This window comes from Triplophysa rosa, linkage group LG14, assembly GCF_024868665.1.
Source record: "Triplophysa rosa linkage group LG14, Trosa_1v2, whole genome shotgun sequence".
In the NCBI taxonomy this organism is placed as follows: domain Eukaryota; kingdom Metazoa; phylum Chordata; class Actinopteri; order Cypriniformes; family Nemacheilidae; genus Triplophysa; species Triplophysa rosa.
This window is the reverse complement of record NC_079903.1, coordinates 12,413,463-12,440,593: the sequence shown is the minus strand read 5'-3', so window position 1 is coordinate 12,440,593 and position 27,131 is coordinate 12,413,463. Positions and strand designations below refer to the sequence as shown.

The window sequence follows — 27,131 nt, the reverse complement described above, 5'->3', positions numbered from 1 at the left end:
ACAGGATAAAATGTATCTGTTTAATAATAAACAAAAGCTTCATTTCTACAGTTTCGGACCAAATACAGAAGCCCTCGGTAAAACACATGGATTCAAACATCAACATTTTGTCACTGAAAATCAATGGAGCTGGGAAACATTGCCTGGTGTCTTGTCTTGTCTTATCATGTTGTGATAGGATGGTTTTGAGCATTGTAAGAAAAAGGTGCGATTGAAAGGCCAAATACATTCTAACATTCACAGGTACATGTGCTCAGTACTAGTCTTTTCTAATGGAAAATCATCTGTACACAGTTCTTCTCACACCTGGATAGGGAAGTCCTACTACTACAGATATATGCATGGATTTAGTACAAGTTTACAGAGCGGGAGAAGATACCTCTGCCTTCTCTTTCTGTACAGTAAAGGCTTTGTTGGCTCACAGGGGGCCATAGTAAAAATAAAAGAAGAATAAGCTGGGGAGAGCCTCAGGGCGTGAGTGCTTGAGAGGGAGCAGAGCGTTTGACACAAGCGCAAGTGAAAGTAGACTATTCAAAGTCATGCTTTCAGTTCTTCGGCTTCCTGAACTGGCCATTTACGCACCTTATAAGTCCAGTTTCACGAACACTGTTCTGAGCACAATGGGTGAGTGGGGAAATGCAGAGCTGGCAAGGCGACGCTTGGCAGTGCCCACGCTCTTCTGTTTACCAGCGACATCCACATCCTGCGCAGTCAATGAATTGTTTACACAAGATAGTTGTGGGTGTTTATTTGGAGCTGCCATGCAAAGTGAGGTCTTTTGTGAAGCCTCGAACAATTTGAGTGAAAACTCTTGGAGGTTGTCAGTGTCCAAACAGATTTACAAAGAAATACCTAAATATAAAAAATCTTGTGCTCTTCGATTGAGGGGCAGGGGTGGGGGCAGCATCCACCTTCTCCAATCACACGCTGTGCTCACTTGCATTCACACTAAAATAAAAACATACGTGCAGAATGTACAAGTATTTACAGGTCACACATATCCGTTAAAAAAGAATAACTTGGACGGCAGACTTCTATTATGTTTCCATTCTTGCACAAGAGCGTCTGTCCATCCTCATGCTCAATGTCTTTCAGAAATGGAGATGGGAACAAACTGGAGCCATGCAATGATGGCACTAGTATAAAAGGATGAAGGAATTATAGTGGGGTGTCTCCCCATCACTGCTGTCCTCCTTCCCAGACCTTCTAGGACAAGAATCTTCCATATCTGTCTCAATAAAGTGCATTTGCTTCAAAGCTGAGCTTTGTAAATACTACAGATTCCTCCTTTAGGCTTATCTCAGCGTTACGTCAACATGTATGAGGAACCATGTGACTGTGTTTGCGTGTACTGTATGTGTGTGTTTTGGTGTGATAAGTGTGTGGTACCCCTAGGCAATTGACAATAATTGTAGTGAGACATGGGTCTCCACACCCGCCCGTGTCATCTTTCAACACCATAATAAAGAACACTAACATATCTAACATAAGCCAATAAATAATCAAAACAAGTGCAGTAAAAAAAGAACAATGATTTGTAATCATGTCCATTGTTGGGTATTCCCATTCTGCAGTCTCTTCGGTTTGTGTAAAAAAAGGGAATAGAAGTCTGATCTGTCCCACCTGTTGTGGCGTGGGACAGAAACAAGATATAAAAACAGAAGCGAGATCCGAGTCCGACAGCTTTTTCATACAATAAAATCTGTTCTAAGGGTTTATCTTTGGTAGTGAACTTGTTCACATCCTTTCGCGAAATTTCATTTGAAGTAATATTCGGTCTGTTACTTCTTGCGACTGAAAGATGTACACAGAGAAAAGGAACTGAAAGTGCTTTGACTGCTACGAAAAAACAAAAACAAGTTACAAAGTGTTCTTCAAGTCTTCTCTGTGTAGTTGGAGAAGATGATGGTCCCTGGAGTGAGAGCATCGGCCGGGTTTTCACTCTTTATTCATACAGGGTAACGGTGCAGTAACACAAAGCAGAGATCCTCCGGTCCACGCTTGTCTTGTCTGCACAACACAAAGGTGAAACGTGTTAAAAGCATGGAAACAAAAAGCAAGGACTCGTTGTTTCCAGTACACAGATCAGTTTCACTCACATTTCATGACATTTTCAATATCAGCTGGATCTTGGAGAATCTTCAACAGGCCTTCTAAAAGCAGCGAGGCTTTGTTGTAGCGATACGCGATGTCTTCTGTGTGCTGGAACATCTCATCTAGCGCAGCTGACTGCACCTGTTATACACACATACAGTGTTTTACTCAAACAGACCTGCGAAAAAAATCTTTGACTACGTTCATACTGCAAGCCTTAATGCTCAATTCCGATTTTTTGCTCAGATCGGATTTTTTGTTCGGCTGTTCACACTATTTTTAAAATGTGGCCAATATCAGATTCAGTGTGAACTCGTGATGGTTACAAACTGAATCACATGCGCAAAACAACAATAACACGCAGCACGCTGCCGTACCGAAATAAGCAAGGGTCAAGTCAGTGGGTGTGTTTGACTTTATGCGGTGATGAGCGGACCGCTCTCGTGGCACGATTTGAGAGCATTCCCGGAGCAGTCCTCTCTAGGGGTGTGCGCAAGCGGTGCTGCGCGGGCCGGTCTCACGGCGCGATCTGAGAGCCTTCCCGGAGCAGTCCCTACCCTGTCGAATTTTGCTACCTCCATACAAAACAGGACTAACCCCTCCCCCAACCCAATCACAACATGAGGGTAGCAAAATTCGATGGGTAGCATAAATCGACAGAACACCGGTCCCAGCATGGAGTAGAACACGCACGTGTCAACACGCACGCGAGTGCTGGATGCAAAGCGATAAAAGACAATAGAAACGATTAAGGCGTTTGTCATCCCTGTTGAAAAAAAGCAGCTCAGGACCAGCTTAAACCAGCACATGACCAGCTTAAACCAGCACAAACCAGGATCAAAACATACCTAACCCAGCATATGCTGGTTTTTCCAACATGGATATTGCATCGCGTCGTATCCAGTGGCAAAATTTCTTATTATAACGGATTCTATAGTCATTTGTTGCATCGCATCGTGCAGCGCGTCGCGTGCGGTGTAAACAGTGCATGGGCTTATGTTTAAAATCTGATGCTTAATGTTTGGCAGCCGAGCTGTAAAGTGCATGTCCGTTAACAGAATGGCGCGTGAAGCTTTAAATCAGCGTAGAATTGTGACGCATGTCGATCTACAATGATGCAAAAGTCGCATGAATTCCGATATGACCGTTCAGACTGAGGTCGCATTTCGAAACATCAGACCTGTATCTGATTTAGGACCACATATGGAAGTGGCTCAGATCAGATTTAAAAAGATCGGATTCCATGTGGTTTGTCCTGTTCACATTGTCATGCAGTAAACAGATCTGGGTCGCATATGAGCAAAAAAATCTGATTTTGGTGGCAGTGTGAACGTAGCCTTTGTCTGATGTATCTCAACTTACCATCTCTACAGCATGGTTATAGATGAGTTTCTCTGCCGTCACGCTGTTGATTTCGTCGACAATTTGCTGCTTGTCGGAAAAGAAGTGGTTCAGTTTGTCCGTGAGGTGGCGGCACAGAGGAATGCAGCTTTTGTACCGCTCATTCAGACTTTTTATCACTGAAGATCAGAATGAAGAAGATGTTTACTGCTGTAACATCAAACACTTATATTTCTGCCAGGTCCTCATGACCTAATGACTCTTTCCTTCAAGGTTTTTTTTTATAATGAGATGGCTCTAAAATTCACCCGCTGGACCTTTAAAGTGTCAAATGTAGCTTCTCACCTTGTTTGACAGCCGTGGATGGATTGAGCTTGGCAGACTTGATCTGAGCCTTGGCCAAGTGCAGCGAGGAGGCCAGCAGCTGTGCGGCTTTCATGTACAACACCAACTGCTCCATCTGCCTGTATGAGATGAGCAGAATTATTATGTATATGCTACAAAACATAGTATAATAACTAGATGCCGCATTAGCATCTGTTTCTATGGGCCGCAATACGTAGGTCGTCGGCCATATTGGAACGGTGCGAGCCGGTCCGTTAACACTCAAGCTGACTGTGTATGATTATGAAAACATATTTATTGTTGTGTAAACTCAAACTTTATATCTGCTACACTAACACATGACAACAAGAAAAGGCTATCCCATTTTTGGAGAATTGAAATCCCTGTGGTTTTCACAGCCATGGCTACGCAGTGTTGGGGCTTGCTAGCAAACTTTCAGTGACATCAGTGGACTGTTCCAAGATGGCGGACACGTCTACATGGCTGGAGCGCTTGAATGAGGCATCTAGATATTTATATCTATGCTACAAAATCTCACATTGTTCAATATTTCTCATGTGCGTCCATCCATTGACAAGTGTTTCTGAATGGGCATTTCATACCTCCACTCCTTGCTGAGCTGGCTGATCTGATCCACTACCACGCTGTCCTGAGGTGCATAAAGCGAGGCAGCAGACGCACTTAAATCTTGCCCTCCGGCCCGAAGAGAAGCGATCTCTAGCACGCAGTCGGTGAAGGACAGCATCATGCGCAGGTGCATCAGAGTGTCCGTGTGCTCGCGCTGGCAAAAACACACACACACGTCCGTTAGATGATCTTTACGGTCATGTGGACTAGCTGGTATCTGTAAGCTTTGATCTGCCATCACACTCTCTCTCACCTCCATTAGCGTCTCCTCTGGCAGTTCCGGTGCTTCAAAGGTGATGAATCCTTCCAAGCTGGGTGGGGAGGTGCCATAAGGGACGTAGCGCAAACTGCTGGGACCTGCTTCAGCTCCAGGCGGGGAGTTGCCGACGGTCATACCCGGGGGAGAGCCCATATACACCTTTCCACTGGTGGAGCACAAGGAGCCTGCTGAGCTGTTGGAGCCTACTGCAGATACAAAGAGAGAAATCAGTGACATTGACTCATTTTGAGTAGTTTAAGCTTCACTTCCATGCATCAGATGCACTACATAATGAAAAATGGTAGCAAGCTGAGGAAGTGCATTAAGCAAAATCAGGTTTACGAAGCAAAGCTCCTCACCTGAGGTGGTGCGCGGGCGGGAGGCGAGATGGCTACACGTGGGAGGGGTGCTGCTATTGGGGGGTGAGCCCACCGTGAACACAACCGTGCGGGGACTCGCCCCGCCCACCGGCAAACCAAAAGTCCCTGCCGGGGCTGGGGAAGGGATGCACATACAGGGGTCACTGATATACTCAGCCAATTAAAACACATACAAACACAAGCAGGCAAAAGAAGGACTTCATGCAGGCCAAAGCTTTTGCGGAGAAGCTTGAATGATGGGTTTAGCATTCAAAAATAAAGTAATAGCACGAGAAACTGGACTTACATACAATTGGATCACATTTTGTTTGTTTTGTTCACCACGCAGCATTATGAGAATTATTATAATAAATGATTTATGGTGGTATAATATTGGCTACCTGTGTCCATAGGTCTCTCTGTGTTGAGGCTATCTGTGCTGCCCTGGTATGGCTGTCCTCCCAAAGTGATTCTTACTGGCTGTTCTGATAGTCGTCCAGCACTCACAGACCTGAGAGAAATAATCATAATATTGTTGACAAATGCATTTAGTATGTAATATAAACAATGGCTATGCGAAGAATGTTTGCATATCAGTTGGATAGAGACTGCAACATTTGCTGACCTGCCAAAGGAAGTCTTGCTGGCCTCGGGTGCTGATTGGCGGCTGCTAGGATACGCCAAGCAATGATGTGCACAGAGGTCACGTATTTTAGTTGGGTTGGGGCTCTCGCCTATACCCTGCTGAGATGCCAGGGCCAGAAGATTGCATGAAGCTTGAGTTTTAGGGATTTTGAAGGGAGCAGTTGCCTGGATGGAAAACAACTCGATTACGATCTGAAAAATATTCTTGCAAGCATGCATGTGTATAGTTTACAATATACACATTTTGTCACATTTATTCACCCTAATGTCATTCAAAACCTGTATGACTATTTCTGTGTATAACACAAAAGAAGATATTTTGAGAAATGTCAGGTTTTGTGTCCATACAATGGAAGTCAATGGGGACCAGTGTTGTTTGGTTACCAACGTTCTTCAAAATATCTTATTTTGTGATCCTCAGAATAAAGAAAGTCATACAGGTCTGGAACCACACGAGGGCGAGTAAATGATGACATTTACTTTTCATATCACTTTAACATCGCAGATTATATTTAATAACTTACCTTAGTTGGAGAGCCAATGATGGTGGGTAGAGGCGACTTGGTTAACCAGTCAGAGGTCCGAGGTGAGGAGCCAAGGTGTTTGGTTGGTGAGGTACCCAGGTTGCCGGGGCGACTGAGCTGCGGGGAGTGGCTTGTGGGGTAGGCTGATGAGGTGGGGTGCACTGGGTCAGACAGCTGCTTATGTAGCTTTTGCTTGTTCTGGTAGATATCAGTTAGCGTGGGCGTGCTCTGAAGACGAGCTCCTAGTAGTTGAGAGGAGGGTACAGGGGAACCTAAAACATAACAACAAGTTATGCAACAAACAACAAGTGTTTATCTTTAGTTAAACTGCTCTGTTGGCATAATATAGAATTGCAATGACACAACACATTAAATGACTCAACCACTAGGTGGCAATATAAGAGTAGTAAAACATAAAAATTAGAGGGTCAATGAGTTTATGTATGAGTTCGTCAGTTTTTAGTGCTTGACTGGAGGTTTAAAGAGGTTTTACAGTACATGAAAGTTCATGGGCCACACGGTTGTTTGGACAAGCAGACATTGTTCCTGATCAGTTGTTGAGCTCTCAGTCATTACAAGCAGTTGTGCTTCTATGAGCATAGGAGACCAGAGACACTGTGACCCACTGGGACAAAACGACTGTGGCAATCGCTTGTTAAAGGGATACTTCACCCAAAAATGAAAATTTTGTCATCATTTACTCACCTTCGAGTCCAAATCTGTATAAATGTCTTTGTTCTGATGAACACAGAGAAATATATTTAGAATAATGCTTGTAACCAGACAGATTTTGCCCCCCATTGACTCCCATAGTAGGAAAAAATACAATGGTAGTCAAAAGTGCCCCAGAACTGTTAGCTTTCCTACATTCTTCAAAATGTCTTCTTTTGTGTTCAACAGAACAAAACAAAAATGATGAAGTAATTTTTCCTACTATGGAGTCAATGAGGGTCTGTATCTGTTTGGTTATAAGCATTCTTCCAAATATCTTTCTCTGTGTTCATCAAAACAAAGAAATTTATACAGATTAGAAACAACTCGAAGGTGAGTAAATGATGACAGAATTTTCATTTTTGGGTGAACTGTCCCTTTAATGGGTTCACTTTGAATAAGACACAGTAGTGCTGTAAACTTACCACCTGAAGAACTGCGACTGCGTGCCTCGTGGCTTTGGGGATGTCCGCAGCAGCAGTGGCCGAGTTGTTCAGGAATAGTCCCCACTAGGGAACAAATACACACAAAAGCACAGACGTACATGTCAGAACATGTCTTTCCATTCGTTTCTCAAATAATGTTGAAATGAATGAAGGAATAACAGAGTGGACTCTTACCTAGTGGAGAGGGGGAGTAAGGTCGAGAGCTGCCTGTTGAAAGACGTCGCCCTATGGTTTGTACTGTGTCTGCCGGACTGGGAGACCCAGAAACCATTTTAGGGAAGCCCATGGGGCTAGTGTTGGAGCGGCGCACTGTGCCTGACCTGTAGCAATGAAGTTTATATTATTAGTAACACCGTTCATTTATTCATTGGGTTGTTTTTAAATGTGCAAATTTGATCAAAGTGTGCAGAAAGAATCTGATATAGGGCTGTCAAACGATTAATCGCATCCAGAATGAAAGTTTGTGTTCACATAATATATGTCTGTGTACTGTGCATATTAATTTTGTATTTAACACATACACGTATACATATTTAGAAAATATTTACATGTATTTATTTATATTTACCAATAATTTAAGTTATAAATAAATATATGCATGTATGTGTATGTGTTTATAAATAGCACAGTACACAGAGATATATTATGTAAATAAACTTTTATTCGGGATGTGCTAAATCGCGAATAATCGTTTGAAAGACCTATATTAAATAAGATAAGTTAATCAGGGGCACTGTGGCAGGCCATCCACTTACAAAAATAAAGTTTTTATATATTTAAGGTAGGAAATTTACAAAATATCTTCATGGAACATGATCTTTGCTTAATATCCTAATGATTTTTGACATAAAAGAAAAATCAATAATGTTGACCCACACAATGTATTTTTGTCTTTTACTAAAAATGTTCCCGTGCTACTTAAGACTGGTTTTGTGATCCAGGGTCACATATATGTATATTTATCTAAATCAAAACATAACATACACAACTAAATTTAATGGAATTTTAAAGGCCACGGTGAGTTTTGAGCTTTGAATTAAATACAGAGAGATTATGTTTTTCTAAATGATACACAACCTAGTACTGGATTTGGATAACTATGAATTTCATTGCATCACACAAAATACTACACAAGGCTGAAACAATTTACGTGTTCATGTACTTCATGGGAGTAATGCATGTTTATAGGGTGAACATTTTAAGGAAAATATTCTTGAATTTTTCTTAAGCTTAATTCAAGGTCCTCATCATCTTTGCTTTGCTTTCCCAATTTATTGAAACCTCTTTGGACTGAAGTAGGGCTGAGGAAATGATAAAACAATGATGTAAACTTAAAGTGATAGTTCACCCAAAAATAAAAATTCTGTCATCATTTATTCGTCCCCTTGTCATTTCAAACCTGTATGACTTTCTTCCACAGAACACAAAAGAAGATATTTTGAAGAATGTTGTTAACTGGCCCCCATTCACTTGCATTGGTTTTGTGTCCATAGTACAATAGAAGTGAATGGGGGCCAGTGCTGTTCGGTTACCAACTTTCTTCAAAATATCTTCTTTTGTGTTCTGCAGAAGAAAGAAAGTCATAAAGATTTGAAATGACAAGAGGGTGAGTAAATGATGACAGAATTTTCATTTTTGGGTGAGCTATCACTTTAAGTGGAAAGCAGTGGGTCAGAAAAAGCAGTACAAAATTTAGCAATTTCTAGATTAGATTTAGATAATAGATTTAGGATGTTATGAAAACAAGTCAGTTCCACATTTTGAATCACGTACCTGGGAGAGCCGTACAGTGTGGTTGTTGGGCTGCTGGAGAGATTCTGCTTGATACGCTGGTAGTTTCGTACCTGTGTGGGCACAGGTATCGGGGTGGTCTCGCTACGCGGTGACACCATTGGAGTCTGTCCAGCGGATGGCTGAGGCTGCCTGAGAAACCCAGAAAACAAGGTTGCAATCCGCTCAGAACGCTTTTCCAAAACCATCTCTGCTACAAAACCCTTACAGAATCCTCAGTACCATTAAACATGACATGATTTGCAACAAGATTCAAGCATGAAATGAATTAACAGTTAAATGTTTTCGATAGGTTTCCAACTTTGTCGTCTACAGTAAGCAACAGCGGTTTCTGCCCGGGCATGGCAGAATCAGAGGGGGAGGAGATAGTGTGTAAACACAAAGCCTTAGCCAACCGGCAGAGAGGAGAAAGCGGAAGTGGGTGGGTCATAGGAAATGTGGGTTGTGCTTAGAGGCAAAAAACACGTGCTGGGTCCACCTACATTCAGGAGTCACAGACAAAGAAAAAAACAGCTTGTCCTCGTTCTATCAAGAACAAATAGTGTTTTTCACAGATGTCATGACTGGGTCATGTATGGGAGGGGTGTGCACACAGGGCCCTAAAAAAGGGGAAAGGAAGCAAAAAGGAAAAAGCTGCAGATTGTTGTTTAGAGGTCCGGAGTCTTAAATTATGTAATGAGGTGGAGAGAGGGGGAGGACCACGGCTACACGTGAGACATTAACAAGGCTGCACGGCAACAGCACACAAAGACACTTTCTTTGTTTGACCGTGTCGGTTCAGCATGGCACAACACAACAAATGCAATATATATGATGAGGCACTGTATGTCAAGAAACACACATGGCAGGATACTGAAATTTCCAAACAAATTGGAAAAGATTAAAAATAATAAAAACATCTATAATGCAATCACCTTATTTCTCATGTTTCGGATTAGGGATTAAAAGTAAAATTTTAACCAATTAAAAAAGTAAAAATCTAGTATTTGTTACTACAAAAGCTCTTTATAGGAATAGTTTACGCACCATCTTGTCATTTTAAAGCTACAGTTTGTAAAAAACCGCCGCTAGAGGGCACACGATCAAAACAACAACAATGCCGTAGCTTGATGACGCTGTGAAGGAGCGTGGAATGATGGGATCTGTTGTCTTCAACTCCACCGCTGATGGCCATCAATCAGACGGGAACAAGAAATCATGTTAGCGGATGAGGTAAAGTTTTATAAATGTTGCGAATAATTGTGGTCCATAAATAAGTGACTGCTCGAAACAAGTTAGTTGCTTGCTAGACGCTAGACACTACTTCCGCATTTGTCCACGACACTGTTGTCATGCGGTTTCTACGTCAGTAAAGGCGGTAACAAAGAGGAACGCGGATATGATGCCATTGACAGGCGACTGCACAGCCCCGTGTCCCTGTTTAGAATGGCGATTTTCTCACGTTTTACAAGTAGTTGGAAACATTTGAGATATTGTAAGTACTCAGCTGAACAAAATATATAACACTAGCCTAGTGATTTTTGGATATTTTACTGCAAAATTGTTACAAACTGCACCTTTAAGCCTGTATGACTTTCTTTCTTGTGCAGAACACAAAAGAAGATATTTTGAATAATGTTGTAAGTTAACAGGTAACAGAATACCGTTTGGTCCCTACTGACTTGCATTGGCTTTGTGTCTATACAATAGAAGTCAATGGGGACCAACGGTTTTTGGCTACCAACATTTTTCAAAATATCTTCTTTTGTGTTTTGAAGAAAGAAAATCACACGGGTTTAAAATGACAACAAGGTGAGTAAATGATGACAGAATTTTCAAACAGAACGTAAACTACCCTGCTAACACTGAGACCACAAAAAAACAGGAAAAAATAATAATAAGTACTTATTTCTCAAAGCTCTTTAAGCCCAATAAAAATGTTTTATAATCTTTAATAATCTAATAAAAAGTATGCTGTAATAGAGACAACAAACATTGTATGTGCACCTATCTGAACATATGTGTGAAAAGACACAAATAGACAAGCAGGAGAAGGTGGAGTATGTCTGCTGTCATGCTTCTACAAGAGAAGAAACATGAAGCCTCTGAGAAGCAGGAAGTGGTTGTGATTGCATGAACTCGAGCAACATCAAAACTGTTTGATATAAATAACAGAGACCCAAACTATGATTCCTATTCAGAACACATTAAAAGATGCACACTATACAAAAATTACAACTCCACCTGGCACAAATTATAAGTCTGATCCATTCATAATTCCACCATGACAAACAGTCTAGTCATAAAAAGCAGACCAATGTCCATTCATGCACCTCTGGTTAAAAATCGAGGTCCCTTCACAAAATACAGACATGCAAACGGTTTTAAATCACACATGCAGATGAGAAGAATTGACAGCAGCGTCTATTCTCAGATCTGGAGCACAAACATACGGGCGCCCATTCCCACAGGACTCTCATTCACCGGTCGTGTGATTCACCGCTTCGAAAAGCCACACCAGTTTCCTACTGCACAGAACAGCAGCCACCCAAACTCACACAACCCTGCTGGTATCTGCACTGGCATTCACCTTCATGAATAAATAGTTTGGGAGTAGAGAATACTGTGAATATCCCAAATGAAATCAACAAGGCAAATGGATCAGTTTGCTAATCCTTATTTCCATACTTCCATGATGCAAACGAAAAAGGATCAAGACGATTTACACAGAGCTCACATTCCAAGTCTTGAACCTGACCGTGACCGTCTGTCTTTGACCTACTACCCTGAAGAACATCATGATTTCCATGCTAGTGCAGACTGGTTTATGGACTGCATATCCATACGGTTTGATCAACAAGTATAGTCCTGGTTTCCAAAACGCAGCTGTCAACAGGCTAAACCCACTTGTCTAACATTTGCATACGAATACTTGCGTGGTTTGATGATTTCAGAACATTTTAATATGTGTGTCACACTCACCCTCCACACAATAGGAATTCACTGGACGGCCTGCGACCAACAGCCCCCATCGGAAGGTCATCTGAGAACAGAAAAAGGCAGAAATGAGAACTACGCAAAATCAACTAGTAACCAAACAACATTGGCCTCCATTGACTTCCATTGTAGGCACCACTAAGACATTTCTCAAATTATCTTTCATATACAATTTTAAACAAAATGAGAGTAAATACATAATGACAGATTTTTTATTTTTGGGGTGGAGTATCCCTTTAAGTACCCCTCTAGGTACACATACACCTGGTTGCGAACCACTGTTAGTGCCTGCTAAAGCAGTAGAGTTGTGGCCGGTCTATGTTCAGTGACTCACAGGACTGCTCTCCAGAGAGATGCGGCACCAGCACAAAGTCATCAGTATCACAGGAGGAGTTCTTGCTGCTGGTGCTGCCACCCGACTCTTTGGACAGCTGCAGGTAGTTGGGATGGCCGAGAGGAGGAGAAGACAGAACGTCCTCAGGGAGAATCTGCATGTCTGGTAGTGACTGCAACACAAAGGTTGAGTTGAGTCAGCGCTATTAAACTCCTCCTCAATGCTATAATCCCAGTGTGATCTCATGCCCTAATTTGGGGCTGTTAACACCTGTTGTGGTGTGACTGTGGATTTAGGTTTGGCAACCTAAAGTGATGGACTTACTGGAGGAGAGATATAACGACAGGATGGAGAGCTGCCACACGTGCTGTCTGAGACCAAGCCAGGACATGTAGGCACTGGCACAGGGCATGCTGAGTAAAAAAGAAAACATGTTGTTAGACATGTTGTATGCGGCAAAACATCTAACTTGCTCATGAAACTTTCTTACTTACATTTTTTAATAGTTGATGATGGGTCCATGAAAGGATGATTAAAGAAAGTGTCTGCAGACAAAAAACGCATTTAATGATATGTAGAACAATATGGTGTTTCAAGGTGATCAGCAAAGCTGAAATCCCATAATGCACTGTAACAACTGACCAAAATCCATACGGTCCTTCTGGTTCCTTTGAAGCAGACCCAGAAGTAGAGATTCCAGATGAGGAGACGTTTCTCTTGGGATGCTGTGAACAGGAAGCTTGCTTTAGTTATATAAAACAACTCATAGTGTTAAGAATATATAAGACTATAAGAATAATGAAAATGCTGTCATCATTTACTCAACCTCTTGCAATTTTAAACCTGTGTGACTTTCTTTTTTTCTGCAGAACACAAAAGAAGATATTTGATAATCAAAACCCTTGGTTCCCGTTGACTTCCATTGTATGGATGCAAAACCAATGGGGACCAACGGTTTTTGGTTACGTTCTTCAAAATATCTTCTTTTGTGTTTTGCAGAAGAAAGAAAGCCATACAGGTTTGAAATGACAGGAGGACGTGTAAATAATGACAGAATTTTCATTTTTCATCCCTTTGACTACATTATGATTGTATTACAATACAATGTTTGGCATTGTGATATATGTCTAAAGCAAAAAGAATATAAGTCAACGTTCTTACTTTGGCACAAGAGTCTTGTTCTTCTCATAAAACATCCTCAAGTCTTGGGGACTGTTCGCCTGGTAAAATAAATGCATGAAACAATAAAAAAGGGTTGTATTAAAAACACTGTTTAATCGTGAGATGAACTACACCCCGTGTGTGTGTGTGTGTGTGTGTGTGTGCTTGTGTGTGTGTGTGTGTGTGTGTGTGTGTGCGTGTGTGTGCGTGTGTGTCACCTGGAATGGTGGCTTTCCCACCAGGCACTGGTAAATGACAGTCCCAATGCTCCACAGGTCGGCTTTAGCATCGTAGTTCTGCGACATGATCACCTCTGGGGCCTGAGGAGGCAAGTCAGAGTAAGAACACAGTGCTGCACAGGTCTCCTGTTTCTACAGCATTTCACAAATATGAGACGGCAATCAGTGTGTGGTTACCATATACATTGGTGATCCACATAATGTGGCGGCCATCATGTTGCTCTGGAGATATCTTGCGAAACCAAAGTCAGCTGTTAAACAGAAAGCGCGCCAGTGTTATTAATAGCAACATAATGTTGTCTGAACACATGACTCCTGCACAGGCTGAACAATGGAATATAACAATGAGACAATGGAATCAAAGACTGGCTATAAAAGAGATCAGAGGTGATACTGATGAAATGTTTGCTGTATATAATATTTTACACTGAATGTTAGCAACTATCCTATATGTTGGAAAGGGTTGTGTCATTGCTTACCAATCTTGATGCGTATGCCGTTGATGCCGGATTTCTTGCGGCCTATGTAGGACAGCAGAATGTTCTGAGGTTTGAGGTCTCGGTGAATAATCCCCTTGCTGTTAAGGATGCGCATGGCTGCTGCAATCTGCTGTAGAAAGACCCTTAGTGTGTCCTCTCTCAGCGTGCCCTTGGCTGAAAGTGCAAAGACATGGCGCTGCTGAGCAACACATTCACTGACATTTCTAAAAATGGCATTGATATAGACCTGAAGACATGTTTTGGGTCAAATTAACATTTGGATAGGGCTGGGCAATTAATAAAATATCATCAAAATAACAATATACAACTATTCGATTAATCGCAAAACGTTTGTGTTTTTATAACGAGTGTGTGGCGTGTATATTTCTGTGTATATAAATGCACACACATACATGCGTATATGCTGTATAACAAGTATTTACATAAATATATATTTTACATTTATATTTAAGTATAATTTAAATTATGTATCAATATAACTATACAGTATATTACTTTAAATATAAACATGTATGTTTGTGTATTTTTATATACATATAAATATACACGCCACACACATGTATTATATAAACACAAACTTTTTATCGATTAATCACGGAAATCAATTCGATTAATCGGATTTGGTTGGAATCTATTAATCACGATTAATCGATTTGACAGCACTTAAAATGACAAAACATAAGGGCCGGTTTCACAGACACGGCTTATCTTAAACCAGGACTATGCCTTAGTTGAATTAAGATATAAAATGCCTTAGAAGAATAGGTGTGCATCTCGAGACAAAACAATGGCACTGAAATATTTTAAGACATTTCTGGGCAAGTTATATTGAGTTAAGACAAGGTCACACATTCATTTTAGTCTGGGACTAGCCTTAAGCCTTGTCTGTGAAACCGGGCCTTAGATTATTGTTGAACTAATTGCCAAAGATGGTCTCTCAACAGGTCATTTCAATCCTCCTCACGAGTACTCGCAAAAAGTTACTCATCATTTTTTAAATGGCGACAGCAAGCAACACAGTTGTGGAAAGATATATACTGTACTGTACATACACACAACATTTGAGTTATACATATTCAGTATCATCGAAATTTAGAAAGATCCCAAAATATTACATTTCCGTTATATTGCCCTGATCTTCTAATGGTATTCTTTTTTGTTCTATTTGAAATTTGACAAACACCCGTCCTCATTGACCTTCGTTCTCTAAAAACTATCTGGTTTGAAAAACACTTTTTATTTTAGGATGTACACCACACTTAGCTAAACCAGGATTATTAGAGTGGTCCCCTAACTAGTGTGAACGGAACAAATCAGAAGCTGCTCAGGGGCATTACAAGTAGTGATGTCGCTCCAGGGCACTGTTTAAACAAAACCTGGTCAAATCCACTGAGCTGTTAAGAGGATTCCCTTCACCCAATCTGCTCTGTAAACAAAGCAATTATCATCACAACAGATCCCAAAATGAAGTTTTACACGTGTTTGGAGTGGTTATGGGGTTGTATAACTGTATAACTAAGAACAGTTGTGGGGGGGGTGTTGACACATGCTGTACTGTGTCATCTGATGTGGGAGCATTCACCTGCACAGAACTGCTGTACACAGATAACATTCTCAGTTAGAACATAGCAAGGGGTAACAGTCCAGCCAACTCACTGGTTTTCTGTCACACACACACACACACACACACACACACACACATAAAGACACCCGAGTCATCTTTATAATGCCCTCTGAGTCATACACACAATGAGAACATGGTTGATACACCAATCACATTCTCTCGCCGGGAACACATCTGTTAATCAACAACAAATTATGGTACACATCATTTACTGTTTATTCGCCTATTTAGTCTCTATAGTATGAGGGCAAGCGGCAGTGAGCTCTGAATGCAACTCACAACTGTGTCTCTCTGAGAGTGTAAACAGAGATTAAGCCCCTGAGACAGACATTTCAGCTCTGGTACATTGAGGCTTTATCCGTGGGTAAAGGTGTACCACATCACGCTAACTAGATTTAGCTCACTGCCTCTATCTTCAAGTGCTTTAACTCTTAATAATGAGGTGAAGTGTTTTCACTTTTGAAATATAAAAGCACCTTGCAGTGCCTTAAAAATTGCTTACCTTGCAAATAGTCTGCCAGGTCTCCTCCATTGCAGTACTTAAGGAGAAAATACAAAGAAAATACAATTTTACTCGAAAATCAATACACAACAATTAAAAGCTATGTAAGCTTTATAGCTTGATCATTAATCAGTTGCTGGATATATTACACTGATGCGTTGTTTTAATATCAGGATGGTTTTGGTAAGTTGGTTAACTACTATTCAAACCTGCCCAGCTGAGAATAAATACAATTTCCAAGATGTAATCTTTCCTGTCATTTGCGGTGGCTTTTAAAAATAGTTTTTAAAGGGATGAATCTTTTATTCACCCTCATGTCATTCAAAACCTCTATACTGTATATGATTCTTTCGTCAGTGGAACACAAAAGAAGATATTTTGAGAAATGCCTCAGTGGTTTTGTGTCCATACAACTGAAGTGAACGTTGGGCCAATGTTGTTGGGGTAAAATATCTTCTTTTGTGTTCTGCAGAAGGCATACAGGTTTGGAATGACATGAGGGTGAATAAATGAAATAAATTAATTTTGGGTGAACTGTCTTTAACAACATTTCTGGAATTTATTTCCATTTCTTGGCATGCTTAAAAAATATATAGTAAGTGTACAAATGTATCCAATTACACTTAACAACGTCCCCAGATTTGAAGGCAATTACCCTTGATGGACAGACTGATCTTATCATGCTGGCTTGCCACCAAGTTTACTTCAAAGGAGCAATCACAAAAAAATCTAGTCAGTTAACTATTTCAGGTCTGAGAATAAAATTATAAAATAATCATTAAAAATGTCCATAATTTCAATTTATTTTCTTTTTTTTTCCAGGTCTGGAAATCATAATCGCAAAATTCCCTGATCTTTCCATGTTTTCAATAGCTGTGTAAAGTCTGATTTATGAACAATACGAGGAAAATCATTCATATGGTCATCCCAACACTTCAAACTCCCAGGAACCTAACCAAAGACCCAATTAAATCAAGAAAATTTCCTGTCTAAATTTGGTGTTTACAAGCGTTTTAAATGTAGATCTGTCAAACTCTATAGCAGCCAAACACCCTCTCAGATCTCACAAACTGCTTCCAATAAACAATACTCGGAAAGGCAGCGTGTTATTTGGTCAGATGGTGAAGTTTTGGCCAGCTATTGCATGTCAAGGACAGACTTGAAATTGTTTTCCCTGAATGGATATTTTTAGTCTGGCTTCCAGAGGTGTTCAGTTTGTTTCTCCTTCAGCGAATAGTGTTGAGCAATAGCAGAAAGCATAGCTGTGAAACATTATGCGCGCAGCGTCCACGTGACTATTCTAAAAACATGAGATAGTGAGAATAATACTCATGCAGATAATGCTGCCTGCTCACCTCCATAACCAGGAACACAGAACTTGGCATTTCCTGAAAGAAAAAACAAGGCATTTTGATCACATATTTCCAGTCAAAAACAGCACAAGATTCACAATGTTAGGTTTGCAGGCCCGTGTTTTCCACCAACCATCAAGATGTGGAAATCACCCATGTATCTCATGAAAACGTTTCAAACCTTGCCATGCATACCTCATGTTGTTGAAACAGTTTGGACACACTTGGCCTCATAACAGCTCCAAGACCTGGGGCCTCATTTATAACCGTCACGTATGGACAAAACATGCCTTGAAAGAGGCGTAAGCCACTTCCCACGCAAAAGATGGGATTTATAAAAACAAACTTGATGGAAAAATTTGCGCACCTGCACGCAAACTCGGACCCATGCGTACGCACATTCTGGAGACAAGGGGCGACACAAATGGTGAGTTAGTGAACTTATATTGCAGAAACTAAGATTGATAAAACGATTGTAAGCATTAATGCCTCACACACATTGAATTTGACCTCATATCCGTTAAAGATCCACATTATCACGAAGATTAAATCTGCAGTTATTTGCGCTTGTATTGAGCGATAATTGTTTCATGCACCTTCTTGTAAAATCCAACTCAAATCTTAAATAAAAATTCAATCTAAATATTTAATTTATGATCCGACTGAATAGGGACAGCATCAAATATGATATAACTGCAGAACACAGTGTAAATAAATACTAAATATATTTTCCTTAAATACTGTGCATAATCATCGAACGTCAAAGTCTGAAAATTCAGCCATTAAGCTCTCGCACAATCGTTTCTCTTTATGTTCTCGTTATCAGTCCTAATTATATTCATAACAAAACCAGAAGTTATGAAGAAACATTCGTCTTTTAAAATTATGTCTTCAAATTTGATCTCAGGTGAAGGACACCGCTAATTAATGAGGTGATTTTAATGAGGTGATAATGATCAGTCACAATTATTAATTTGGAAATCTCAGTGAATCTCATGTGTGGCCATTTGTGATTTCGTTGCGGAGATAAAGGATGGGATCGGGTGTTTTCGGCAGTTTTACATAATTTTTTGTTATTTTCCTATGGCATCTGATAGCGGTTGGACCCGGAAACGGTATACGTCCATTATGGTGCGTGAGGTCAGGCTTAACAAGCGGATCGGATGCCAGGCTTATTAATATACGAATCAGCATTCATGAGGTGCTTTGCATTGACTATTTTGGGTAAAAATGGGCGTGTACGGGGCGGGATATGAGGCTGATTCACGTATGCACACTTGCAGGTGATCTGTGATTTATAAAGCGAATATTGCTTACAGGTGTGCGTACGCACGGTTTTATAGTATGCACGCTATTTTTGGTTTTCGGGCGCACGTACACTTTTAGTAAGGATCCTACGCACAGTTTTCTAAATGAGACCCCTGCTGTGTCAATACTGAGGGAACTAAATGTGAAAAGTTGGCCAAATAAAAACCACAAGACCCTCAGCTGAGGTTTGTAGGGACGTGGGCTGTTACATAAAACAAGACACCAGTATACAGAACTTCCTCATCTGATCTTTTGACTAACTGTAGCACTCTGTAAATTCATGTTGGCCATCCCATTAATGGAAATGTAATGGAGTGATCCAACTGGTTGCCTCTATAGAGTGTGCGAAGGAATTGTTATAGCTGTCAACACCACAGTTGTCCACATCATCTCTATATCTCGCCCATTCAACATGATGGTCAAATTTCAAAGAAACAGCGTGACTTCTAAGGGTGCCACTTCATTTCGACGGGACTGGTCCTGCTCCTGCTCCTTTTTCACTAGGAGACTACAAGTTAACCTAGCCTGCTGGCAAGACCAGAACACCAACACCCCATGATAGACAACAGCATTCAAAACACAACATATGCTCATGCCCACCTATTCTGTAACCTTTGCTCTGGATTTGGATCTAGCCAAGCCCACCTTCCCAGTTTCGATGAAGATCAATTTATGGGATTTAAGATCCAGCCTATAGGCTACAAGGGGCATTGCTTATCTGGTCTGTACAATTACATAATGGGCTGACTGGAGCTAGCGCTGATGGAGGATGGGTGGGATGAAGAAAATAGAGCAGGGGGAGGGGTCGGTCGGAGTGAGGACGTCAATGACTTCGTAATCACACTATTTCTTGAACTTGACTTTGTCATCTGTGACTCTGTTTACACCAACTGAGTCACAGTTGCACAAACACACAAGCCATTTGATGAGAAGCATGTCATGAGAGGATGGGCCAGAAAAGAAGAATAAACAACTGGTGTTGTGCTGTCATGAACACTTCTTGCCAGATTTTTTATCCCTTACTTCTTGGCAAGAGCCTACATTTCACTTGGGCTGTTGCCTACCAACATGTATTATAACTAAATAGCAGTAGTGCCAGTATCTATTATGTTTGACATGTCAACACTTGAGGATAAGAAACAGGTCAGTTACCAAACACTGGACTTTGAACATAGAGCTAAATTACCAGAGGTGCTTGATTTATGCACAACAAGGAGAGTTGTGCACTGCACTGGTCCACAAAAAATGTAGACAGTGTAACATTAGGTGTACGCATAAAGGTAATGCAAGTTCATGTGTATTTAGCGCAAGCTAGCGTATCTGGTTTAAAATACAGAATCGTGCTAAATGTGCATTTTGCTATACAAATCAATCATACCAGTCATTCCAGTCAACATACCAGACATCCAAACTAACACAAGTTGCAAAACATTGAAATTACAAGCATGACTGAAGACAGCATGTTTTAGGCAGACAATCAAACCATTGCATCACACAGTATTCAGTTACAGCGCCATTCCTAGAGTCTGAATTCTAGGAATGTTTGAGAAACATGTGACCATTTGAGAGGGGCTGATGTGTTTTTCTTAGAAATCCAAGCGATTTCTACGCACACGAAGAGGGAAAACAACATCCAAAAGCTGTCAGGTAAATACTATGCTGCTTCACAGCGGTGTCACTCACTGTGTAGAAACAGAGTGACAACACAGATGAGAATGTTCTCATGGTTATCAACAGGAACAGGTAGTGAAGGACAACAGATCTCATCGTCAATGACAAGGCCATGAACCTTACTGAAGTAAGAGAGACAGATACAGAGAAACAAATGAGCGTATTTTCATGTTTCTGCTGCCTACGTTGAGCTGGTAAATTTCATTAGAACAAATACATTTATACAGATTTGGAACAACTCAAGAGTAAATGATGACAGAATTTATTTTTGAGGGAACTGTCCTTTTAAGAAAAATGACAAACAAGTTCCCAGGCTGCCACCCTCACTTTCACCGTCTACATATGAATTTATTCCCCCTCCTTCTCAGAAAACGGAGCACAACAAGTCAATCTGTTCTCCACCGGGACACAGTGTGCTATAACAGGAAGTTCGAGTTTTGTTTTGATACTAGAGAAAGGGCTTCCACATACGACTGCCTCATGCATATGTGACTCATAAACAAGCTCAAGCTCCCCCCACCCTGCCTCAAAACCACACCCATTCCATGCTACAATCCCACCTGCCCTTATCTTTCCTTACACGCTTTCCCCGTGTATTATTTACATCTGAAGGGTTCTGATTTCCATGCTTCTGCACATTTTGTTCCAAACTGAACAGCACCATTTCTTCAATGCAGAACACCAGAAGAATCAACACCCTGTTATTACAGCAGGTCTCCAGCATTGAATAGCATTTGACAAGAGCTGCACAGCCCTTACTGCAAGCCTCTAATTAAAACAACTGTGGAGATATCTCCAGCTCCACGAACACAGATCCCCATTCAGAAAAACTCAAGAACGCTCCAACATCATGTCTAAGCGTGCACGCACCTGTGAACTTGCGCTGATGTTACATTAATCACTACTTGCTTCCATTCACACTTCATCATGTGGGAGAGATCAGAGCTGTGTTGCATATGTTCAATGCGGCATAGTGGGATCTAAAGATCTCCTCTCTGTGTTCTGAAAGGCCAAACGCTCCCCGTAGCCGAGTAGAAGTCACAGTGCATTGTAAACAGTCCACGGTAGCGTAATTGGGCTTGGAAGGGAGCAACATCAATACTCCCCAGGGCCATCAGGAGACATGTATTGGATAAAGGTCATGATTTTGCATTCATTGTATGAGCAGAGGTAAAAACGGCCAATCATTTCTTTTTAGAAGCAATGACGCAGACATCCACGTGCGTTAAAGTCGAGGAGTCATGTTTGCAAATAAACGATTTCATTAAATTGACAAGAAAGCCACAGACATCAACAAAATTGTCCTTTTTGGTGATTTAATGTTTCGTACATAAAATCATCCTACATAGAACATTCAGTGAAAATATAATCTTGATATCTTTAATATTGACCGAGTAAGACAATGTCAAAGATTGAAAATCATAGTGAAATGAATAAAAATCACATTTTAAAGCTCATTATATCATAATTAGATTATGAGCCTGAATTTCACAGACAAGTTCACAATTTTGGAAGTGCTCAGTAAAACTACAGTAACACAAACAACAAAAACTGCTCATTTGTGTATAAGTACTTTTGTAAAGCACAGTTTTGACAGTCAAAGGTGTAACTGCATACGGTATAACTGATTTTCTTTGTTTTTTAGGCCTGTCAAACGATTAATCGGGAATAATTGCATCCAGAATAAAAGTTTGTGTTTACATAATATACGTCTGTGTTCTGTGCCTATTAATTTTGTATTTATAAACACGATAACATACACATGCATGTATATTATTTAGGAAATATTTAGATCTATTTATTCATATTTAGCAATAACAGAAATTATAAATAAACTAGTGCTGTCAAAAATAATGCATTACCACATGCTATTAATTTTTTCAGATTAATCGCGATTTATTTCCCAAAAAAAGTACAATTCATTTGTAAATTTTTTAATAGATTGACAGCACTAAAATATATATATTTTTTAATATTTTATTAAATATATGCATGTTTATGTGTTTATAATACAAAATGAATATGCACAGTACACATACATATATTACGTAAGCACAAACTTTTATTCTGGATGCCATTAATCACAATTAATTGTTTGACAGCCCTATTGTTTTTCATCTTCAAACAACAGAAGAAACATGGTATGGTGGAATGATAATCCCAGGGTAAAATATGCATGCTTGAACGTCACTCTGCGTGATTCAGAAAACAGTTAACAGGAAACAGATCTCAGTGTTGCACAAGCAAATGTATTTATGGCAGTCTGACTGTTTGAGCGACACAGCATGTGAGTCCCTAAAAACAGCTGATGAAGATACGTCACCACTGGCACCTACTTTTCAATTTCAGCACGAGGGAAAATAACACGTCAGTGGGATGGACTGCTGCGTCAGACTCAAGAAAAAAACCTGTCATTTCTAACACCAATACACAACCATGGATGGAGATAAGTAATGCTCTTTCACAAATGTTCAGACTCACTGTAAAATATCAGAGATTACTGGTTAAAGCATACAGAGGGCAGATAGATTTGTGAAGAACCACATAAAATCACTCTTCTCAAGTATTTTAGACAAAGAATTATAGAAAAAAAGGTACCATGACAGCATTGCATTTGAGATGCACAAATTTAGACACTGAACTAGAATGAAGTATGTGGGGTCTAAGGCAGAGTTTCGGGGCACCTGCAGGTCTGGTTTTGGGTGGGAGTCTTATATAAGTGCAGGAAGTATTATGCTGCGTGGGAAAAGCAGGCTATTGAACAACTGGAGTCTTTTGAAAGGTCTGTATGCGACTGAATCATAACAGCCACAATTAAACTCACAGCCCAAGCCATTAAAGGCTACACAGCGTTTAGTACTTGATCCTCCTGTAGACGTCAATGCAAGCTTAAAGTAGCCCTTTCAGAACAGTGCACCGACTGTCAGCTGAGACTGAGAACCAATGAAATGGCTCTCATGCGGCCCACACCATTCCAGAGGAGGCAAGTCCTCCTTCTATTAGATGCTGCTGGCGATATGGAGAAAGGCAGGGTATTGATGGAGGAATTAGCTCAGTAATAAAATTGGCTGACTTCTGACATTTTTTTCAGCGAAGCATGCAGCATTCAGTCCCAAGGATGCTGAGAAATAATCTTATTTCCTCCTGGGCAGTAACATCATTCTCCCAGATTGCCTTCTCATGTTCTGTCGTGCAAAAGTGTAGCATCTGGACTTATAGCGTGTGCAATTCGGTATTATTATTCTGACTTTTGTAAACTGCTTTAGTGATGTCAAAGCATGGGTCATAATGTAAAGGAGAATAATGAGAAATCATTTCTGAGAAAGGTCTCATGCAATGTTCTGTAAAGATTAGTTTTTACAGGTCATGTGACCGGTCAGTCGTGGTTTTATGTAAGAACTGGGGCAGTCCCATATGCTCTCCCAGCTTTTGTTGAATGGTGGAACCCGAAAGAAAGACTTTATGAATTTGTGCTTAGAGAAAGAACATAGTGTTCAGGTCATAATATGAGATCATATTCATGAGTTTAGTAAATGTGCCATTACCTGGACATCATAGAGTGCCACGATGTTCTCATGCTGGAGTTCCTACACAAAAAAAGATAAAAAATGTCATTATGAAACATGTAAACGCTAAAACATTTTACGTGTACCAAGCTGTACTACATTCAGTGTATACACTCTATCCATTGAGAGAGAAAAAGAGCTCACCTTTAAAATTTTGATTTCTTTACCAAGAAGAATCTGAGATTTGGAGAGATTCTTCTTGTTGATACTCTTGATGGCAACCTCCCAATCAGTCTTCTGTAAATATTAGACAAGAAAAGCGTAAGAGGTTTATGTAAACCACAAAACATAAACTTCAAATTGCTTTCTCACAATTCAAATCTTCAATCTTACTTTTTACCCTGTGAGTCGGGGTATTAGTTGAGCACACTAACATTTGCTAAAATCTTCTCTACACTTGCGATCTGAAACCAGAAAAGCTCAGAGTAATAATGGGATTTTAGCTGTTGGGACAGATGCTTATGTAAAGTTGGATTCCACAGGGCCACACTCAAGCTTAAAGAAACTGTCCCCAATGCTGAGAAGCTTCAGAGTGGAAACTACAAATAGAAGGATGCTTTTCATGTAAATGTAGGTTAATAGGAGATGTTCTTGCGGCACACTGTGCCGTGGCCAAGTGCTGCCAGCGTGCAAGAGCAGCAGCACTCATCTCGCCTCACTGAAAACTAGCTCAGTCAAGCGTGCTAAAGGCAATGGAAAAAATGTTGTTCTCTTCCTGACCCCTTTTAGAAGATGAGCATTAAAAAGTCCTTGATATATCACATCTAATTAATATGCAACTGATTCACGTTCCATTCAAAACTGCATTTGATATCAGCTCCCCATTTTGAACTTTACAGATCACAACACTACAGTTTGTAATGCTGAACCATGTTTGTAGGATGAAAAATTGCTTACTAGTAGAATTGAGTCATGACCTGGGCAGATCATAAATGTGTATCCCATACACCTACTATCTATAGTTACTGTGTGATTTGCTCGCTACACTGAGAATTAGCCAATATTAGCATTTACGTCTATGGAGTAGAAATATTTGGTGAATGCATTTAAATAAACAAGGATTCTATCAACATTATCAAAAATGATTCGGCTGATTGATAAATCTATGACATCATCATCTCGACAGGCAGGATCGTATTAGTAAGGCCCATCCGTTTGCAGTTCTAACAACATCTCAGTCCGTGTATTTTAATTATTTAGGCAATGTAAATATAATACAACAATAATCATAACATCATGCGTGCTCCCTCCGCCCAAATGTTACAAGTAGACCGGTCGGTCCTATTGACGTCAGTCGGCTTATTCACAGAGGCTGTTTTATGAATGAATGCCTCCAGCAGCTAGGTGGCCTATTCAAGCAGACGTTACATAAAAACAGCTGGCGTTTTTATCGAGAATCTGTTACCACGAAATATGACGCTAATTTTACCATTTCTATGCGTAATCGCGCTTCTATCACATTTGATATAAGCAAAACGGACATTTAAAATGCGTACACCTGCGATAGAAATATGATAAAATCTGTATATTATAATGTAAGGATATTAGGTCACCATAAAAATAAGCATGGCCCAGATTTGCAGCCTGCATGAGTGGACGGTGATGCTCAGCTGCAAGGGTTCAGAGCCAGTCATGCACAAATGTGCTCGTGCTTATTTACCTTTTTGTGTCTCCCCTTGAAGACGACTGCAAAGGCTCCGTGTCCAATGAGGTCTTTTCGGCTGTATTCAAAGTCCCCTGCGGTCTCCATTTTTTTTTGACAGGTGTCCGGTGATACACAATAGCTCGTGATGCTTTTAGGTGCAAGTCCCTCAAACTCTCTTCAATCCAGACGTTTCAAGAACAGCTGTCACCCCCCAAATTATTAATGCGTAATAACTTTAAAAGACAACTCCGATCTTGTTATTATTATTCATACATTATTATACACCTTAGTCAATCTGAACACAGTCTGAAGTTTCGTAGCTCAATATATTTTATTCTTCAGAGCTATAGTTCACTCTCTGACCCAGTTAACAAGCCATTTGTTTCCCAATAATAGCTTCCCAATGCCTTTTATCTTAGCTTAAGAAGATTGATAAAACTAAAATTGGAGCTATGACAGTTCACGAGCTACATGATGTCAGCTCAGTTTAAAAGGAAAGGCACAGGTTGCAGACACCCTCTTTTACTGTAGTAGTGCCTTGTTAACTCGACGGCGCGGTGGGTCATTGATGTGCCCATCGCAAGATGGTCAAAATTGACAGCCAACTAATAAATAGACAAATTTGAACAATTACAATATCATAGAAGAGTCACAATAAATAAATCAACTGACGTATTCTGTCACAAATGCATCTATTTTACATACAGTAAAGTAACGTTAGCGCTTGGATGATAGCAGGTCACTTATGATGTCACAATAGCATCACCCCATAGACCGCGACGCTCCACGGTTCCAATGCGTTTATTTGCAATAGTCAGCTGTCCGTCAGAAACGATATGATACTCTCCTTCAAATCCATTTTATAGAAGGGTAACGTTACGCCGTTTCTTCAGTTCACTCCTCTGTCCTGCTTTCGATCTCGCAGGGCAATTCAGAAAAACATAAGCGCTTCGCTTTTATATAGACGAAGTTCTCATTGTCTTTAATTTTGAAAACATAGTAAAAGTACGGTCCGATAAGTCACGGGAGTATGTCAATGTTTATCTCCAGCTGACTCGGAGAACTTAAGCACGATCGGTTGCTGCATTACAATGACACAGAGCTCTTACAT

General features: G+C 40.4%; 1 protein-coding gene across 3 annotated transcripts; it reads right to left on the bottom strand.

The window, feature by feature from the left end:
* Positions 1-27,131, bottom strand: ulk2 (unc-51 like autophagy activating kinase 2). Of its 3 annotated transcripts, none has more exons than XM_057350439.1 (27): positions 26,036-27,131; positions 24,520-24,612; positions 24,355-24,396; positions 17,834-17,866; positions 16,479-16,515; positions 14,332-14,505; positions 14,030-14,103; positions 13,832-13,933; positions 13,614-13,672; positions 13,095-13,177; positions 12,947-12,997; positions 12,777-12,865; positions 12,453-12,624; positions 12,104-12,164; positions 9,125-9,274; positions 7,526-7,671; positions 7,331-7,414; positions 6,195-6,466; positions 5,651-5,835; positions 5,427-5,536; positions 5,026-5,160; positions 4,661-4,869; positions 4,383-4,561; positions 3,781-3,899; positions 3,457-3,614; positions 2,100-2,235; positions 1-2,010 (listed from the first exon to the last, which is right to left on the bottom strand). In XM_057350439.1, the coding sequence occupies exons 1-27, from the start codon at positions 26,123-26,125 to the stop codon at positions 1,946-1,948; spliced, it is 3,108 nt and encodes a 1,035-aa protein (XP_057206422.1). In that variant the 5' UTR covers positions 26,126-27,131; the 3' UTR covers positions 1-1,945. The 3 variants fall into 3 exon arrangements, with proteins under 3 accessions (XP_057206422.1, XP_057206421.1, XP_057206423.1); XM_057350438.1 differs by having other exon boundaries at positions 4,661-4,872; positions 26,036-27,130; XM_057350440.1 differs by lacking the exon at positions 5,026-5,160 and having other exon boundaries at positions 4,661-4,872.

Bases quoted from the DNA above. Each gene is read 5' to 3' on its own strand.
- ulk2 (XM_057350438.1), bottom strand. From the start codon at position 26,125: ATGGAGACCGCAGGGGACTTTGAATACAGCCGAAAAGACCTCATTGGA. The intron at 24,397-24,519 runs GTGAGCTCTTTT...TTTTTTGTGTAG, and splicing joins AAGAAATCAAAATTTTAAAG to GAACTCCAGCATGAGAACAT. The intron at 7,415-7,525 runs GTAAGAGTCCAC...TTTGTTCCCTAG, and splicing joins TTACTCCCCCTCTCCACTAG to TGGGGACTATTCCTGAACAA.